At 36.8% G+C, this 20599-nt stretch overlaps 2 protein-coding genes across 2 annotated transcripts; one reads left to right on the top strand and one right to left on the bottom strand.

Annotated features, from left to right (window-relative positions):
- Nucleotides 1-766: 766 nt before the first annotated feature.
- cetn1.L (centrin 1 L homeolog) lies at nt 767-9100 on the bottom strand. Its single transcript, NM_001087929.1, is given in 5 exon segments — nt 767-860; nt 2011-2148; nt 6674-6802; nt 7935-8093; nt 8984-9100. Coding segments are annotated over 5 exon segments (519 nt in total). The 5' UTR covers nt 8987-9100; the 3' UTR covers nt 767-770.
- A 343-nt stretch (nt 9101-9443) lies between these two features.
- nsdhl.L (NAD(P) dependent steroid dehydrogenase-like L homeolog) lies at nt 9444-19424 on the top strand. Its single transcript, NM_001095421.1, is given in 8 exon segments — nt 9444-9501; nt 11060-11109; nt 13424-13585; nt 14568-14714; nt 16188-16316; nt 16607-16749; nt 18392-18494; nt 19009-19424. Coding segments are annotated over 7 exon segments (1038 nt in total). The 5' UTR covers nt 9444-9501; nt 11060-11088; the 3' UTR covers nt 19342-19424.
- Nucleotides 19425-20599: the final 1175 nt, after the last annotated feature.

Here is a 20599-nt window from a genome sequence, read left to right as displayed (position 1 = left end):
ATAATAATTTACTTTTCTAGTAGTATGTGCCATTGGGTAATCATAAATAGAAAACAGCCATTTTAAAAAATAAGGGCCGCCCCCTGGGATCGTAGGATTCACTGTACTGTATGTTAGGTCACATGAGCCAATTAACAGACAGAGTTCTGTTTTTTGCTTCCACACTTCTTCCTGTTACAGTTAGAGTTGAAGTATTTCTGGTCAGGTGATCTCAGAGGCAGCACACAGACCATCCCGAAATGGTGGCTCAAGGCAAGAGATGTAAAAGGGCAATATTTACTTAAATATATATTCCAGTTTGGTAAGATTCTTTAATATGCCACTTAATATGATATGAACTATCTGTTGCTTAAGTGTTCATTTTGGGGGTATAGTTTTCCTTTAAGCATTTTTCTTTCATGCTTGTGCTAGTATAGAAGTTAAGGTTCAGGAATGCAATAGCCATGTAAATCTAGATTCTGCTGTCTGAACAGATTTGTGTTGCATACAAGACAAGCACCCCGTGTATTCTTTGCCAAGGTATTGCATACTTTAGTTTTTACCAACAACGCAAATCTAATAGTCTTGACTAGTACTGGTTTACTTCTCCTATTCCAATACACGACAACACTTTGTTACCGGCAAAATGAATTAACCAATAAAAGTAAAATATAGAAAATAATCAATAATTTGTGCTAAACACATTATGAGTTATGGAATTAAACCTGTCTCTTTTCACTTAGAAGGACTTTGGTGATCACAAAATGGGCACATTGAAAATGCATTGGAATTCAGTATAAACTTGTCTTCTTCATTATTCTAAGAAATTCTTGCTCATTGACTTCGCCATCTCCATCTCGATCAGCTTCATCTATCATTTCCTGCAGGTCAAATATAGAATAAAATGAAGAATGAACAAAAAAAATAATTTCTACTATATGACCAAAAGTACTGGGGACACTTTATAATGTCAAATATATACAGACAACCTTTAAAATATCTCCTTATTACTGAGTTCAGCATAAAAAGGATTCATTTTAATGTAAAGCCACACACGTTTTACATGGCCATGTGCTGAAAAAGGTGATTTAAAGAATCTTCAGAGATGGAAATGGGTTCTCTGAAGTTATGAATCACGTTTCACATCTGGTAGTCTGAGTCTGTTGGATGCCAGGATACCGGATACCTGCCTGAATACATAAGCACTACTGTAAAGTTTGGCAGGGGTCTGGGATGTTTTTATGGTCTGTGGTTGGGCCTAATTTGAAAAGACGAGTGAGAACATCTGTTGATGAATTGGAATGTCAAGTGAGCAAGGCACTGATCACCCAACAGTGTCCAATGTCGCCAGTGCTCTTGGGATTAAATCTAGCTGTTTTAATGGAAGAAAACTCCTGCCTCCACTACTTCTTGCAGAGATCGCAGCTTTTTCATTACTCATTAGCATAGAATTGATATTATTGCCTGCCAATACCATTCATGGTATGCTAATGAGTAAAGAGGAGGCTGAACCAACAAGGAGCTTCTAGGTGAGAAACCACAGCTGAACATTCTGGTAAGAGCTGATTTCATTGCAGGATTTTAAAGAGACTAGTGATTTTTGCATCTTGCACATGCCATCAAATAGTGTAACATTAATGATGCAAAGCTTCACCCAAGTCATTAACCGGACTATGTGAGTACTTGAAGAATGAGTTGCTTAAATACATTTTATGGATTTCACACCTTTTTTTTCCCTAGGTCCCCCAAAAAAACACAATACTGAGGGTTCTACTGTATGCATTTGACAGTAGCTGTGGCAGCATACAGGTGTTATACTGACAAAATTTAGAGAAACCTGTAATGAAATTCCTATGAGATGATATTGCTCACCTGTAACGTCTGCCACCTGAGAGTCTATCATGCAACATTAGAGCTCAATTGTTTGGAACATTAAATTATTTAAACTGTGACATACTTTATGTATAAACAAAAAAGCATCTCCCTTGTGGCACTATTCCTTTAAAAATGCAAATAATGAGATTATCCAACCTGCAATTCTTCATCTGTAAGGTTTTCACCAAGCTCCTTAGCCACCCGTTTCAGGTTTTTAAAGGATATCTTTCCTGTTTCATCATCATCAAATAATCTGAATGCCTTCATTATCTCTTCTTTGGAATCCTTTTCAGCCTAGAATCAAAAAGCAAACAACCAAAAAACAGGTTAAATACAAGTGAAAAATAACCTGGTGCTCAAAGAAACGAACAAATACCGAATATTCAGATACACCAGAACCCACATGCATTTCTTTCTATGGTGTAGGATTCATGTATGATGAGGTATGCTCATCGAATCCTGGGGACCAGAAATGGGCGAATACCAAAACTAATCTAGTTTGGATTCAGTTTGGCCAGGCTCTTGGATTGAGCTGAATCCTGCTAAAAAAAAGGCTTGGATTCGGCAGAATCCTAATCCAAATGCAGGATTTGTGCATCCCTAAAGCTGGCCATCGACACTAAGATCTGATCGTACGAATCATCGAACAATCGGACTTCCCCATCTCCTGACCTGCCACTAACCATTCAGATCAAATAAAGTAGAAAAGAAAAGCTCAGCCGATGTTCTGCCCCTGACAGTAATTGCACGAAAGTTATGTCTGACCAAAGCTAGTAACAGTCTCCCACTGAAAATCGTACTATCGGCAATACACGCAGAGATATTATCGCCAGCCGACAGAAATCTTTTAACCTGTCCGATTGATAAAACGACCAATCTCCGCCGGACGGAAAAAGATGGGACTCTACACACACTGTCAGAAAATCGCATGAATCCTCGATTCGTACAATCAGATCTTTGCTTCTATGTTTTTTTTTCACTCAAGTAGTAAACCGCCGAGAGAAAGTAGCCCCAGGGAAGGGGTTTATCACCAGAAACCTATAAACGTATGAGTTTGCTTAAATGGGTTGTTCAACTTTGAGTTAACTTTTAGTATGATGTAGAAAATGAGAATCTGCAATTGGTTTACATTATTGTTTGTGGTTTTTGAGTTATTTAGCAGCTCTCCACTTTGCAATTCCAGCCATCTGGTTGCTAGGGTCCAAATTACCCTAGCAACCATGCACTGATTTGAATACAAGACTGGAATATGCAGAGGAGAGGGCCTTAACAAAAATAGGAGTAATAAAAAGTAGCAACAACAACACATGTGTAGCCTTACAGAGCATTTGTTTTTAGATGGGATCAGTGACCCCCCTCATTTGAAAGCTCGAAAGAGTCAGAAGTAAAAGGCAAATAATTAAAAAACCATAAAAGATAAATAATGAAGACCAATTGGAAAGTTGATGAGAATGGGCCATTCTATAACATATGATAAACTAGAATATAGGTCCCCAATAACGTGTAGCTGTTGCTCACCACATTGAGGAAGTGGCCCAGATGCACTGCCCTGTGCGCTCACCACGGGGAGCAGACAAACCGAAAAATTCAATGGAGCAGGCACACAAATAAAGGCAATCTTCCACCAGGATGTATTATGTCCAAAGCCGTAAGCATTTCATGTTACAAGCACTTAGTTATAGGTTCTAAAATCCTATAACATACAAAAATGTAACTTAAAGGTGAACCACCCCTTTAAATATATATTTTTATTGTGTCATAATGCCTAGAGTGAGTACTGGAAAATGTGTGGTCCCAGGGGCTTCTCGCTTATAAAAGGCACACAATGACTTTAAGTGTCAAGTTTTATTTTTCATTTAACATTCATTATACGCATCTATACATGTAATGTTTATTTCTCGACTGAGGAGAGGGCAAGCTTGCCTAGACAGCACAAATTTTATCGGATGGAGACAATCTGCTTTGATCCAGAAACTTATTCTGAATTCTCTGAATTATGTCAAGGTCATCTCCCATGTGATCCACTTTAAGCAAATAATAAAGGATCCATTATTCAGAAGTACATTATCCAGAAAGTTCTAAATTACAGACAGGCCATTTCTTATAGACTACACTTTAAGCAAATAATTCACATTTTTAAAATTTGTTTCCCTTTTCTCTTTAATAAAACAGCACCTTATCCTTGGTCCCAGCTAAGATATAACTAATCCTTATTGCTGCCACAACAATCATGGGGGGTTGGGTTTATTTAATGTTTACATTATATTTCAGTAGCCTTAAGGTATGAAGATCCAAATGATGGAAAAAGTAGGACTTACCTTTTACCTGTAATAATGAAAAAGCACCTAGTAATTGATGGTAAACACACGGCAAATGATGGTAAATCAATCCTCCTGGGTTTATTATGTTTATATGTTTTTAGTAAATTAAAAAATGATGAACCAAATTATAAAAATATATGCACTTGTGTTTACATGTATTTTTAAAAAAAGACCAGCAACACAGGGAGTTTAATTTGACAGTAACCATGTTGGTTGCACATATAACTTAACATGACAACTTTTTTATTGAAAATCCTGATGTTGCTGGTCTTATTTGATTATATTTTTCTTTACCTTGCACATGGGTCAAGATTGAAGTGTGTGTGTGTGTGTGTGTGTGTGTGCGCACACACATATATACACACACACACACACACACAGAAAAGCTATGAATATCTTGTAAATTATATCCTTATAAACGGCGAGTTCTCATGTCACCAGTTATAAACGGTGAGTTCTGATGTAATTTCTGTCACATGACTCACTGAAATTTGTGTTTCTCGTGTTTTTATATGGTCATGAAACTCCACGGTAACTTATAATATCCTTATATTTTTACAGGAGGTGGTACTTAATTCACTATATATATATAAATATATATATATATATATATATATATATATATATATATATATATATATATATATATATATATATATATATATATATCAAACAAGGGAAAGTTGTGCTCACCACTATTTTTAAAAACCATTACGTGGGGGTGCAATGAGGCTATGACCACAAAATACATAAAAATAAACACAAGAGATTCTCTGCACTCGACCATCAATATATTTAGGACATTGAGACATTTTGTGCCTTAAGCTACTAAAAATTGCCTTACCTTTTAAACAAAAGTGGGATTGCTATACAGGAGCAGTGGCCAGCTTCATGTTGAAGCTCCCACCCTTTCCAACTCTAATCTGGGGATCCCAGTGGTGGCCCATAAAAGGGCAACCAAGTCTGGGAGTTTTAACCTTAAAAGTAGCAAGTAAGTTGCAGGTAAAATTTAGTCCATGTGTAAAATTTATAATGAAGCAGATTAAAGTTGAGTGTAGGACTGGCCATACCAGGGACGACTGATGTAGTTGGCCATCTTAAATATATTGTCATATATGGACAAACAATCCATGTTTAGTTTAAAGGGCATTTTTTAGTAGCTTAAGGCACAAAATGTCTCGATGTCCTAAATAAATTGATAATAGGTTGAGTGCAGAGAACCTCTTGTATTTGTCTATACAAGAGTATGTTTTCATTACTCTTCTGGCAGCTGCCTGAAAAAAAGCTAGTTACTGACTGGTTTCCACTGGGCAGATGTAATCAGTAATAACTCTCAAAGTCCCTTTAAGCTATTTAACTAGCTTTATGTATACCATTGTATGTCAGAAGAAGCGTACATCACATGGCAATGGTTTGGAACGACCCATAGTTATAAGACAGTAACTGAAAAGAAAACACCGTAAGGATTTATTTTACTGCCAAGTACTCAAAATGTGCTGAAAAAGTCTACCTTGGCTTATACTCGAGTCAGCATGTCCGTTGTTTTTTAAGGCTTGCCCCTACCCAAACGCTAGGTTTTAAGATCAAAAAGCGATTACCCCCGTGATTTAAGGCTCATTAAACTTCAGAATCCTCCCTGCATGCAGTGTCGGACTGGCCCACCAGTATACCAGGAAAAGTCCCGATGGGCCCAGGTGTCAGTGGGCCCTCATGCTGCTAAAAATTTGGCCTATTTCATGGTCATTCCCTATTTCAATGAGAAGAAAGTGGCTAAATAGATTATAGTATGTAAAGAAAAGAGACTAGGAGAATAGAGGTTGAGTGAGGAGAGGAAGAATAATAGCAGTGAGAGTGGGCCCCTGGTCAACGGTTTTTGGGTGGGCTCCTGGTGTCCCAGTCCGACACTGCCTGCATGCCTGTCCTGAGATCCAATTAGAAGGAGAAGTGGGCGGGTAGCTGTGCCGGGAAAGGAAAACGTGACCCTGCAGGCAAAAGTGGCCAGCTCTGCACAGTGAGACTGGAGAAGGAGGGGCTAAAAAAGGTGACTGTGCTTACAGAAGTGAGCTCTGCTGTGGAAGTACCTGACCCATGCTGCAGAAGGAGAGGGCTGGAAATGTGACGTTTCAGATGTTTAATACATTTCCGATGTTTCGTTAACCCCTGGAAAGAAGCACACTACACTATACTTTATCTTTTATTTAAGTACCAGCAATTAACTTTTTCAATCGTGAGCGCACCGATCTTTGATAACTTTCTGTTTCACTTATATAGCAAGTATATAGTATAGGCTTATACTTGAGTCAATACAGTTTCCCAGTTCTCCTAGGTAAAATTAGGTACCTCGGCTTATACTCAGGTCGGCTTATACTCAAGTCCTAAAATGGACTCACCACATATGTCTCAGACAATGATAGTTTGCAAACCTGCAATTACTGCCTACAATCGTTTGTCATCATATATTGCACAATGTCTGGAAACATACAAAAGTATTTTCTTACCATTTTCTGTGTCATTGCACACATAAAATCACTGAAAGCTATTTTTCCAGTGCCTTCTTTATCAATATCAGCAATCATTTTCTTGATTTCTTCCTTTTTCGGCTCAAATCCCAATGCTCTCATGGCAACCTATAAGTAAATGAAAATGTCAGAGACAAACATTTTACACCAAGACATGGATGCATGGCTTATTGGCACAATGTACGCTTTAAAGGAAAATGAAAGTCAAGTATAAGATTTAGTAGTCCCTGAGAGACCTCCCCTTCCACTGTTTACCCTACTGCAGAGTAGTACAGCAGGATTGGTGGACAACACCCCTCCAAACCTACTGCACTATTCTGAATTTTGGGAACAGGTAAATGCAGTAGGGCAGTGTGCCAAAAATAGACTACATATGTCTTGCTGTTACACAACAATTTTTGTGAGCAGCAGACAAGACTGCAAAAATTATTTACAAAGCAAAATGAAGGACAATCCAATTTTAGTTATTTCTAAAAGTGATTCAAATGAAAAATAAATGGGGTAATTAATAAAAGTCACAAGATTTGTAACTTGTCTACTAACCCACAGGAACCAGTGCTTTCAAACAGGGGACCGATAAAGAATACCAGAATATTATGAATTATATATGTTAATTCTTCTAAATGCCCAATTTGTTCCACGGTGACTAATAATTCCATATAAGTAGGGGCCAACATGGATTATTCATAAGAAATGGAAATACAGGATATGTGCTTTTTACTGTGAAGCAGGAAGCATAATGTTGCTAAATATATAAGGTAATAAACAAATACACAACAGAAATTTTTATGATGCTTATAATGATTGAGGAAGTTATGTATGGCACACTGTAATTGCGAGAGTAAAGTTTGTATTTTAACTGGAGTGCTGGAATTATGTCTACTTAAAGACATAAAAAAAAATCTTGAGATTTACATAAAAATGTCAGATTAAAAATTGTGGATTTCAGCTCATTGAATTAAAAATATCAGAGAATACAATATATTTTCATGGTACTGTATGTTCAAGGACTAATTACACAGGAAATAAAGAGTTGAGTTTTGTCATATAAAAACACTGCATTCTGTATTCCTTTCTATCCCCAGACATTTTATAGTTTGCTAATGCTGCGTGTAGGTCACACATTTTTACTGTTATGCAGCTTTAAATGTGAACACCTTTTTCACCACTAACACAAATATTAAACATCTGTAACTGAATCCTTGCAACTGCAGTTTGCTGCCAATTTGATGAGCCTTACCTTTAGCTCTTTAACATCGATGGTCCCAGTGCCATCTGTATCAAAAAGATCGAAAGCTTCTCGGATTTCTTGTTTCTGTTCTTCTGTGAGCTCAGTCTTTGGGACAGGTTTCTTTCTCTGAGTTGTCACTCCTAACGATGGTTTCTTGTAGTTAGAAGCCTAAATACAAATGAAAACAATTTCCAAGCATTTAGTCACAAATGCATTTTAAAGTAATAATGATACCGACCATATTCTAAAGCTGGCTACACATAATCAGATGTGTGCATTTGATTACATTGGAAAGCCTGGTAAATGGTTTTGTTTTAACACTTGAAGGGCATCTATTGTGGAAAAATTGCTTTTTGAACTTCGGGTCAGGGAACCAATACTAATTTTGCAAGAAAAAGACTCCAGGAGCGCCATGCTGCTCATTACGTGCAGACGTGTACCCTAACATGGCTGCCCACAAGGAGAGAACCTTTTGAGACAGGTGCCTTTTACTACTTCCCCATGTAATTAAGATTATTTGCTTATATAGATAAAGAACTATATATAAACAAGCATCTCCCTTTCTCTATTTGCTACCTGTGTCTTAGATTTACAGACAAATATGGAGGGGGGTTAGTTAGGAAGGTAAATTGCTAAGTGCATTCTCCTCCTCCTACAAGTATGCTCGGTTAAGTGCAAGAAATAAAGTATATATATATATATATATATATATATATATATATATATATTAAACGGTATGCTGAGTACAAGCCCCAGTTGTAGTATCAATGTAAAACAAGGCGATATACTGCTCTACACATATACTACTGTAAAGTTTAAGCAACATTATCCTTAGAGAATGTTCTTCCTTTGCCCACATTCAGGAGCCAACATATTCAAGTCTCTAGCCAAGGCCCTTTAAAATACGACCGTGTATATAAGTTAGCATCTAATAGGCTAAAGGAATTGGTGTGTGCATGTATTCTAGCCATTTTTATTTTCTAGGGTCATTGACCCTATAACTGTTTGTAGCAGGGAGGTCTGTGCCCGCCTAAAACGTACGTACTCTGCAAACTCACCATATCACACTGCACAACCAACCTTCGACCTCGCTATTTACTGTACACAAGAACCGAGGATTACACACCGACAGCCTGTTCCTGTATTCGGCGCAGACAACCACGCCAATCAACTTTGGGGGAGGGGATTAAACTGTTATTCCTATTGGTAAACTACAAATCTAGTAACCAATAGACTGCACACACCAAAAAAAAAAAAAAACCTTATGGAAAGGCGCGGTCATAGCGAATCGAGGCTTGAATTGCACATGCGCCGTGTGTTTTTATGCGCGCAGCGCTGTGACGAAAGGCGTTTGTTTCCCTGGAAACGGATTTCGATAAGCTGATTGGGTGAAGTGATACGAGATTCACCAATCCCATATCCGCTCCTTTGCTCTGCTGATCCTCAGCCCATGACCTGGGGAATGTTATCTATACCAGGGGCCGGTGTCATATATAACAGTTACTGATCGCAGTGTGTAAGGGACAGACTGTGTGGTGAGAGCGATATTAGCTACTCGACTTCCTGTCACTGGAGGGTAAGCATGCGTCTTATAGAGCGGTACCAGCCTTTCCCCATTACAACCGCTGGTGCTATAGTCGTAGTGTACTGATGTGCTATCTGTTACTTAAACATATACACCGTATATCTGAATTATAGGACGGGAAAGCATCAGAATGGGAGGATCTGAGGGTCTGTAGATGTTACGTTTGTGGCTAATTTGATAAATATAAAATAAAGCAATGTTATTTATAACAGAGGCAGGAATACGCCAGATAGCTAGAGGCACGTTTTTCCGTTCGGTTTAAAATCTCAAACGTATATTTTATCGGTCCTTATTAGCAGGAACTTGCCTGCTGCTAACCACCAATGTAAGTTGGAAATTCTGAATTGACTTTGTGGCTACTGGGTTGCCACTGGTGGCAAGCTAATTATTTGATTGTAGCCACTGGCCAGCACTGCTTGTGTAGCCAGGATAGTGTGGAGACACTTACTGTGAGCAGGGCCACTATTATAAATCACGGGGCCCCCAAGCCCTACTCCAGATCCTGCCCACACCACAGTAAAAAGACCACACAGACATCAGCCCAAATAAAGGTAACCCCCCCACACACACACACACACACACAAGTTATAAAAAGCTATTGTTGATCAGGGACCCCTGGGGAAAAAAAACTGTGGTGCCTGGGCCCCCCATAAAATAAAATTGGGGCCCCAGATAATATAATTACGAAAAACATTGGTGGCAGAGGCCTATAGAATATTAAAATAATACATTGGTGGCCAGGGGATTAAAAAAATGAATCTTCAACATCGCCTCCTCTCGTGGCTTTGGGTCTTTTCGAAGTTTCAGGATTTCGGCTTTTTTGGCACCTCTGTATTTCGGCTGTTCGGGACTTTGGACAGAGGCGGCATGACTTTGGCACTGTCAAGGGGGGCCCAGCTCTTTCGAAAAGTTCAGCACTGCCGGGCCCCCCTTCAGTCCCAGGCCCCATACACTTGTACCCCCTGATGGCAGCCCTGACTGTGAGACAACATTTCAGGTTGCTCTTTGCACAAACCACACTATTCTTCAGGCTGCCGATTCCTTCTCACTGGATGGGCCAGAGCAGGCAATTGCCTGCAAATGCTGGTGCAGTGACTTGTCAGGTAATTGTTCCTTTAAAAGCAATTGCCTGACAAGATTATGCACCTTTACTTACAGGCACTCTCCATTGGAGTAAATGATTGAAAGGGGTGGGGGTTTGTGGGTGTAGGCACTTTCAAGTGTTTTCTCCCCACCTCCCAGTCCCTTAAACTGTTCCTGCAAAGAAGTGGTAAGACCTAAGTAATGCCAAAAACAGACTGGATCTGAAGGATAGAAATGATCAAAGTTTGTGCTATTTATTCGACTGCATAATGTTTGATCTGTTGTATGAAATTATTTGTAGTGTGGGTAAGAAAAGTAAGTCTGCAGCACCTTGCTTGATAATCTATTCAATTGACTAGATATCTTTAGCAATGCAAATTCATTCCCATATGCTATGAAAGTTTGGGTGGAAAATTGTTCTATTTTGTATTAAGGAGACAGTCTCATCGTTGTTTTATCCTTTCAGGCTGCTGCATTATCTAAATTCATACTGAAATGGCAACCCGACTACGACCAGTAAGTTCATTGTGAGGCGGGAGGGTGGATTGATAAAATAAAAAATAGGCACATTTTCCTATTCAGTAGAATAAAAAAACCTGCTTAACCAATATTATTGGGGGCAAGGTGATCACTCCATCTATTAACAATCTAAACATAAGCATGGCAACAACTCTGGGTAAATAGTGCCTTATTTTGTCATTTAGTGAAATGATACCACATGCAGGTATATGTAGAAACAGTAGCATACCACTGCCAATATCTGAGTGTGATAATTCAGTGCTTTGCACTGGCAGGCCTACTTAAATGTTGCAGTCTTAATGCCCTGGCAACACAGTGATAATGATCATGATCCATTTGCCCTGATATAATATTTGTATTTATATCCTAAAATGAAAACAAATGTTATGTCATTTTTTAAAATTATTGGAAGTTATCAGCTCTGCTGTGTTGATTCATTTTTTATCTTTTATCTAAACAGACTTCCCCTTCAATTAACCTTTTAAACTTATTTATTTATTATTATTTATTTATTATTTTTAAATAAAGTGCATAAATATTAAAATAGAAGATAGACTTTAACAGAGTGCTTGATTATCTCAAACTCTGCCTTTAGATGGCAGTATATTCAAATATTCAAAACATTCAGATTAAAATAGTTACCAGAGAAAATGTTGTATGAGTAGGTTCCATAAGGCCAATAAAATATATTTCTATGGGTTAAAATGATTATTTCTATAATTATTTTAGCTAAAACCTTTTAAAATGAGTTTGAATACCTGTTTCTGCTCTGCCGCTCAAAAGAACCCCAAAAAAAATGTTTAAAAAAAAAAAACACCAGTTCTGTTTTAGCACACTAAATAAAATAATGAGAAAAAAATCACAGTTCTGTGTTTTAGCACACTAAATAAAATAATGTTTAAATTAAGGTTAATAAGGGTTACTTTCCTACTACAGTGCATCTTAAGTAATTCTGTATCATTACATATCTGCTTGCCACCCAATCTTCACCCTCTCATCTGCAACTACCTTTGTTCCTCTTGCTTGCACTCTATCCAAATGGTACTGCCACTAAGCCTACAAACTGAGTAATTCCTTGTATTAGAGATATTTATTTCAAATGATGAACCATGCCATGCATATATTCACTCTCTTATACAGTCTTGCTTACACACTTGCCAGCATCTTTACTTATATCCACACACTTAGGAGCCTATTTGATAAACCTCAGTTTTTTTCTGGTTATTCTACCCCAAAGCTGCTAAAAATCCAAATCTACTCCGGCTAAAACCTGTCAAGGTCATGTAGCAGTCAATGTCCCTGTTATAATTTGAAGATGTCGGGATCTGCGCTGCTTTTCATACGATAATCCAAAAAGTCAGGATTTTCGGGCGACAACTCGAAAAAATCATTGGATTTGACTTGTCTCATGATTTTGTCAAAAACGTTTCCCTACACTGACTTTTTGGAGCTGATTTTTTGATAAATGGGTTAAATTCGTGGATGGGAGTTGACTTTGTTTTAATAAAAAAATTAGATACATTTTAATTTTAGTAAATACCCCTCTTAATCTCCCACTATCAAACACAGACCCAGCCAAACACAGACCCAGCTGCATCTGCACACAATCAGATGCTTCCAAATTCCACCAAGCATGACCCATTCTTGAAAATTCTGAAGTATTTTAGTCCCCAAACAATGGTGTCTCTGACTCGTATGTCATCATGGCTTATTGAGATTCCAATTATTGTTGAACTTTGTGGCCGAAGTACACCTGTATGATCTCAATGATAAGATGATCCTGATTTGACCCACCAAAGCAAAGCTTTACACTTTACATGGTTGACTTTCATCATAGATCTAATTAAAGGGTTACTGTCACGGATACACATTCTGTTTACAAAAGACTTCGACTAGTATTGATTCTAAACCAGAATCACTGAAATAGTTTAATTCACAAAGCAATTTTTAATACTTATATTTGCATCTGAAACACCAGGGCCCTTTCCTTGCCTTCCAGTCTTTCCTTCAGGCTCCTAACCTGTGCATTGATAAACTGTAATCTCTCTTTACGGTTGTAAGTTGATGTTAGTAGAGCCAGATGTGGTTAACCCGTCATGGAAATAATAAACAGATAACAGTTCTACCTGACACTTCTCCTGAAGGAATATAATGGAGACAGGGTTATTAATTGGCTATTTATAGAAAGTTTCTTATTTTCATGAGATAAAGCTTTTAAAAGTTTGCGATACAACCCCATGATCAGTTTTCTGTGATGCAGATTTTTATTATGATATTTCTTTAGTAATATTTTACGTGTTGCTTTTTTCAGGCAAGCAAGAAATGCACAGTGATTGGAGGAAGTGGATTTTTGGGGCAGCACATAGTAGAACGGCTGTTAGAGAAAGGATATACAGTCAATGTTTTTGACATCCGCCAAGGATTTGAGAATGAGCGTGTGCAGTTTTTCATAGGCGATCTCTGTAGTAAAAAGGTAAAACATGCTACAAAGAAAAGAAAAAATGGTTTGCTATTTTATTATAAGATATACTAACTACTTTGAATGGAATGAAAATAAGAGGTGTAAGCGCCAAAAAAGTGCTCTGTACAGGTATAGGACCTGTTATCTGGAATGTTTGTAATTTGGAACACCATTCCTTGAATCTGCTAAAAATCACTTCAACATTAAGTGGCAGATTTTCGAAGGGTCGAATTGAAAATTCTAATTTTGATTCTTTTTATGGTCAAAACTCTCAAATTTGACTAGGGAATTATCCAAACTCGATTACATTTTTTTATACAAAAAAATGATATTCGAGATTTATCATACTCTGGCCCTTCAAGAAATCAAATTCGGCTATTCACAATCTAAAACCTGTTGAATTACTGTTTAAATCAATGGGAGAGGGATCAATTTGGAGTTGTTTGCAGCCTTCCTGATGCTCTAATTCAATTCAAATTTGATTTGAGTTTTCAGTCAGTTTAAATTTGTCCGAGTTTAAAAAATTTCATTTTATTAATACATTTACTCAAGTTTAAGTCAAGTTTTGAATTTATTTGAATTTAAGTGAGTGTTAAAAAACTCACATGAATATGAAATTTGACCCTTGATAAATGTACCTCCCCATAAACCCATTAGGATTGTTTTGCCATCAGTATAGATTCATGGAGCTTAGTTATCATCAAGTACATGGTAGCGTTTAACTCTTACAAAGAAAAATGGAAATCCTTTTTAAAAATGAGAATTCTTCACTTTAAATGGACTCCAAGGGAGATGGCCTTCTCATAATTCAGAGCTTTGTGGATAATGGGTTTCCATACAAGGGACCCTTTACTTTATTTCTGTTTTTTGGTGTCAATACTTTTATCTTCCTTTTTTTTTCTCCTTTTGTTATTAGTCAGTCTGAAAATGATTGTAAAAGTAGTACTATAAAAAAAAATCAGATTGACGTATTTTTGCATTTTTTTTGTTCTAGGACTTGATTCCTGCACTGCAAGGAGTTAATGTAGTATTCCACTGTGCCTCACCAGCTCCACATAGTGATAATAAAGAATTGTTCTATAGAGTCAACTTCATTGGAACTAGAACAATTATTGAAGCTTGCAAAGAAGTCGGTGTTCAGGTAAAGATCAAATTTCTACTTTAAACCAAATGACATTTACACTAGGGCTGTCTCTGCATAGGGAGCCCAGAACAGAGCGATGATTCATCTGAGAATGTTTTCTTGTATCTCTAACCTATTTATAAGCTATAAAGACATACTATCATCCCTAATTAATTCTAGCCAGTATTTAGTTGCTAAATATATACAGTTGTATAATTGTAAAATGTTTTAAACCATTATTGAGGTGTCTCTTTTTTTTATTATTTATTTATATAGCACCAAAATATTCTGCAGCACTTTACAGAGATTATGTATCATTCACATCAGACCCTGCCACTGCATTAGTAATTGTTTGATCAGATGCAGACCTGACTTATACGGTGAATTGGTCATCATTTCAGCACTTTGCATTTAATAAATGTACTATACAGTGTATTGCTAATATTGGTATTGTTTTAGTGAAACTAGTATTAGAGTGCTATGTAAGTATATTTTTTTGTTTGTTTTGATGAATGGTGACCCTACATCCTCCTTACTAATTAGGGCATGTTCAGCTTCTCTATATCATAATACTTACGGCCAGTGAGTTCTGCAAGCAGCATATATTAGCTACATTTCTCATTTCAGTGGAGGGTGGAGAAAGCTGGGAGTTAACAATTGAAAATAAGAACTGCGGGTGTGGGAATAATTAAGAGTTGCAGGCAGGGTGGTGCGTGTCACAAGCCACTAGTACATTAAGAATAAGGTTAATTAAATTACTTAATTATAATATTTATAATACAAAACTTGCTTATTTCTGCATTTTGATTTAAAAAAAACAAAAAAATCCTGTATAAAGTGTTTAAGGCTAGTTCTCCATTCCAAATATATTATGGCATTCTTTCCAGATGTTACCAATATAATCAGTTGGAATAACATGTTAAGCTTGGATGAAAATCACAGTCAGCCTCTCTATAGTAAATATTTAGCATAGATTATAGTGTGGGGCCATTTGGGAAGATTCTGCCCATTGGCATGGGATCACCACACTATTCCCCAAACGGGACACAGACACAGTCCGTTACAATCAACTATGCCCAAGAAAAACAGAAAATCTGTCAAGCAAAGTAGCCCTTGTGTTACCAGCTTTGTCTAAATAGACATTTAAATTGATGGAACTTGCAAAATCATGATTAAGATAAAGGGCCCCCTAATTTTATTTTTTTATTGCTAATGAAAGAGTATGAGTGGGGTGATATAGTAGTTTAAGGATTCAGTTTAAACAGAGGTGATACCTTGTAGCCCTGTTCAGGTGCACTTTAAAGGTTGTTGTAAATTTGTGTGAGTACTGAGACCAACAACTACAGCGAGTAACTTGTTGCTGTTGATCCTTTCATTATCGCTACTTATAGAGTTCACTGTGCTGTGAAATAATTCACTGTGATGTAGTTCTGTTCTGTAAATTACAGGAACCTATGCTCTCTGCAACTTGACCTTTTTCATTTGTTCTAGAAACTCGTGTTGACCAGCAGCGCCAGTGTAATTTTTGAAGGGAAAGACATAAAGAATGGGTCTGAGAACCTACCTTATGCCAGCCATCCCATTGATTATTATACAAAGACCAAGATTCTGCAAGAGAAGGTAAGGGGGCAAACGTTGCTTTTAATAGCACTGAAAATCATTGTTTATTTGAATTCTGGCCATGCTAAACTAAGGTTATTTGGTAGCTAGAAGTAATGTAAACATTCAGTGCAAAGGGAGCACAATTAACTGCAACTGAAATTCCATAGAATCACACTCAGAAGTGAAAAAACAGTCCTTTATTTTAATATTTTGGAGCTTTAGTAGCTCATTGACATGGTTTAATATATTTGCATTACTTTATTGTTATAATATTGATCCAATTGATCCTTATCACATCTATTTTACAGGAAGTTTTAGCTGCCAATGATCCTGAAAACAACTTTTTAACTGTTGCTATTCGGCCTCATGGTATATTTGGTCCACGAGACCCACAGCTTGTTCCTATACTTATTGAAACAGCTAAAAGTGGTAAAATGAAATTCATGATTGGGTAAGTGAAGATGTATACTTCAGCCTTCTTCATTGTTTTTTTTTTCCCTCTTTCTAAAGGGTACATAACATTAAGGTGGTTTCATTGTAGAGGTTTTTTTAGACCTCAAAACTAGAATGGTTTTTAATTTTAGAAAAACTTGAATGGAAAAACTAAAATCACCTAAAATTGATAGAGTTTTCTGTGGAAAAAACCTGAATTGATCGAGTTTTTGGGCAAAACTCTCAAAAAACTCAACATGATGAAGACTATTTACATCTTTAAATGGTTTAAAGGAGCTCTGCCATTGACTTCAACATGACCTTGACTGGTATTTTCGGATTCAAGCTATTTCCAGGGGCGGGGTATAAAAAATCTAAAAACAAAAAACATTTTTTTTTTTTTAATTCGAAAATAACCAAGAAAACTCAAATTTTTCGCGGAAAACTCTCTTGATAAAACTGACCCTAAAATCTCATGATCCGAACATTTGTAGAGCTTGTTGAGAGAATGAAGTGCCCTGGGAAGATCTTTGCCATCTTTTTCATTTCTGCAAATAACTTCAATTAAAGCTTGGTTTGCTTTTGAACTTAGATTGGATATAGTTTTTTACTGATGAGGCCAATGAGTGTGAGGAGAGAGACTTGAGCACTTACAGTTATTCTCCTAGCATATTATTTTACAACATACCAATAAGACCATGAATCCCAATTGCTGCCTGCAATATTAATAATTTATCTCCAAGCTATCAGTCTTTGCTTCCTGCCATGTTGTTCCTAATATAGTAGAGGCAGCTCAGAGCAATAAATGTTTGTGTCACATTGGGCAAAGCTGTTGTCACTAAGGTAAACCACATAGGTTTGAATGACTGAACCCTCCATAAAATCCACAAATACTCACTTCTATAAGTACTCACGATATTGAGAATAGAAATTCTATTTTGCCTTTAGTATCATTCATTTCAAGTATGTATACTGCTGAGTGAGTTTTAGAATTCCTGTTTTGGACATTCTTCACTAACTTCTCCTTTGTTAAACATGCTGGGCCTTATTTATGAAGTGGAGTACAGGGTACAAAGTGCAATAAAGGGTCAAATTTTCTCACCTGCTCTGAACTTTGCATGAAGTGTAAAAAACCTTTGTGATCCAGCCCTTTGTTCTGCAGCGCTGTACTCGTGAGGATCTGGGAGGAGGCCGGTAGATATTTCCCTCTCCCTCCCCCTAGTTTGAACATTATTCACACGGGCAAGAAGGTGCAGAAGCAGGGCTGTATCATATATGCAACCAAAAACCCGTGGCTAGGGTATCAACTCTGGTGTCTATATGTAAAAATACTGCCACTTAAATTTGGCTATGAATCCCCTAAAAAAATAGCTACCAAGGTGTATTAGACCCTTGATTGGATGACTATGCTTAGTAAGCCGGCACCTCAGCTAAGAAATATTTTACCAAGTACAGGTAGTTTGATGATAAATTTGTGGTGATTTAATGTAGCATTCATTGTAGTATTAAAGGATTCTTGAATCATATTATAAAATTTACTTTTACTGTTCCTTTAGCTAATAGATGTAGGTAGTGAAACTGTGAAAGTCCCTCCTTTTGACTACATTCAATTACTAGAAACTTCATTCATTACTAGAAACCATTCTATTTTTTTTCTTCAGGAATGGGAAGAACCTGGTTGATTTTACATATGTTGAAAATGTCGTCCACGGCATCATTTTGGCAGGTGAACACTTGCACAAAGACGCACCATTATGTGGAAAGGTAGTATGTTTATCACTATTTGCTGCAGCCAACAGAATTATATGTTTTTTCTCTAAAATATCCTTTTTAACTTTTTCTAAAATCCAGCCCACATAAGCATGTTATTAGGACACAATTTATAGATGTGCTTTTTAATAGAGACCCACAAGTAATTTAGACATAAATTAGTAGCCCTCTGTTATGGAATTGACATAAGTAACTGCTGTACTAGAAAAGCCATTGGCCGACTATAACCTGCCTGTGCTATTAAACAATGGGATGCATTTTTAGTTACAGGAATATAAAGGAAGCTTTTGCATGTGTCTGCCCATAATTTCTAATAATTTTTGGTAGCAATCACTCATTTTTGGTTTCCAGATAATGTGCATAGCAGAAGGTATGGGAATATCATTTTAAATATACTTAGTGGCTAATTCTCTCCTGCTTCTGCAGGGAGTTGGTTGCAGAAAATAACTTACAGGTGCCTACACTGGACAGCAAGAGCTAAAGCTTATTTTGCCTTTATGTTTTCTAGGCATATCACATTACAAATGATGAACCTATCCCATTCTGGACTTTCTTATCACGGGTTCTGGTTGGTCTGAACTATGAAGCACCGAAATATCGCATTCCTTACTGGTTGGCATACTACCTAGCAATGTTTGTGTCTCTCCTCGTTTTTATCATAAGTCCACTTATCAAAATCAAGCCAACCTTTACTCCAATGAGGGTTGCGCTGGCTGGGACCTACCATTATTACAGCTGTGAACGAGCCAAAAAAGACATGGGTTACAAGCCAGTGGTCACCTTGGATCAAGCATTGGAGAGAACTATACAAAGTTATTCTCACCTAAGACGAGAAGGCTGAAATGTGCTACTCAACACAGTAAAACCGAATGTGGTGTGAAATCAGTGACTAAAACAGATGTTAACAAGGCATCTTTGAAAACAGTTTGGTACCTTATTATTTTGGCTGCCTGACTGACATTAAACATGTGCTAAGCCTCTTGAACTTGATTTACATGTAGCAACTAAATTTGTAATGTAAAGTTTAAACAGTTTCCTTTAAGTTGCCTCCATACAGTGACTTCCATAAAGAACAAAAATATGAATGCAGTTTTCATTTTTTTTAAATATCTTTGTTTTAAAGGAGAAGGAAAGCTACTGAAGCAGTTTATTACCAATAGATTAGTCACAATAGTGCAATATATAACATTATATTTATTCTACAGAATGCTTTACCATACTTGAGTAAACGGCTCTTGAAGTGTTCTCTGTTTAGGATAGCAGCTGCCATATGGATTAAAAATAGACCTTGATATTGAGATATGATTTGCAATCGGGTTTTTAATATTTGTGGGTTTTCAATTAATTAGCTTTTTTTCAGCAGCTCTCCAATTTGGAATTTCAGCAGCTATCTGGTTGCTTGGGTCTTATTTACATTAGCAACCAAGCATTTATTTCAATGATTGACTGAAATATGAACAGGAGAGGGCTGAAACAAAAATATAAGGTAAAATAATAATACAATTTTAAGTTCACAGAGCAGTTGGTTTTTTGGCTGCTGGGGTCAGTGACCCACGTTTGAAAGCTGAAAAGATATAGAAGAGGAAGGCAAATAACTCAAAAATGATTAGAAAGAAGAAAAAAATTGCAAAGTTGCAATGAGTGATGATTGTCAAGTGAACAATATTAAATTGCAAAAATCAAATTTTTATTAATTCTGCAAATTTGTATTCTTTATCTACTAGTTCCAGTATTAATGCTTTTTAAATGAGGTTGGCGTACAATGGCAAAAGCCTCATCCTGAGATCATAAACATTTTGATTTTTTTTCAAAGGTGTGAATGTACTGTATTTGTTTGAAAAGTCAACATGTCATGCACTATCTATGCTTCTGACTTTCAAAGCATACTATATGCCTGTCAAATACAAAAAAAGGGCAAGCTTTAGGTCTAGCAAGGTGTGAAGCGTGTGTACAGGTGTATTCTCTTGTACCAAACCATAGCCAATATGTGTTTTATTTTTAGATACATATGCTTTTTAGCTGAACTGAAAAGAACATAGACCTGATCTAAAGAAACAAAAATACATACCAAAACCCTGTCTGTAAGGATAAGGGCTATG

The sequence above is a fragment of the Xenopus laevis genome, chromosome 8L (genome assembly GCF_017654675.1).
Source record: "Xenopus laevis strain J_2021 chromosome 8L, Xenopus_laevis_v10.1, whole genome shotgun sequence".
Lineage (NCBI taxonomy): Eukaryota > Metazoa > Chordata > Amphibia > Anura > Pipidae > Xenopus > Xenopus laevis.
Note: the sequence above shows the minus strand (reverse complement) of the source record. Positions and strands in the feature narration are given on the sequence as shown.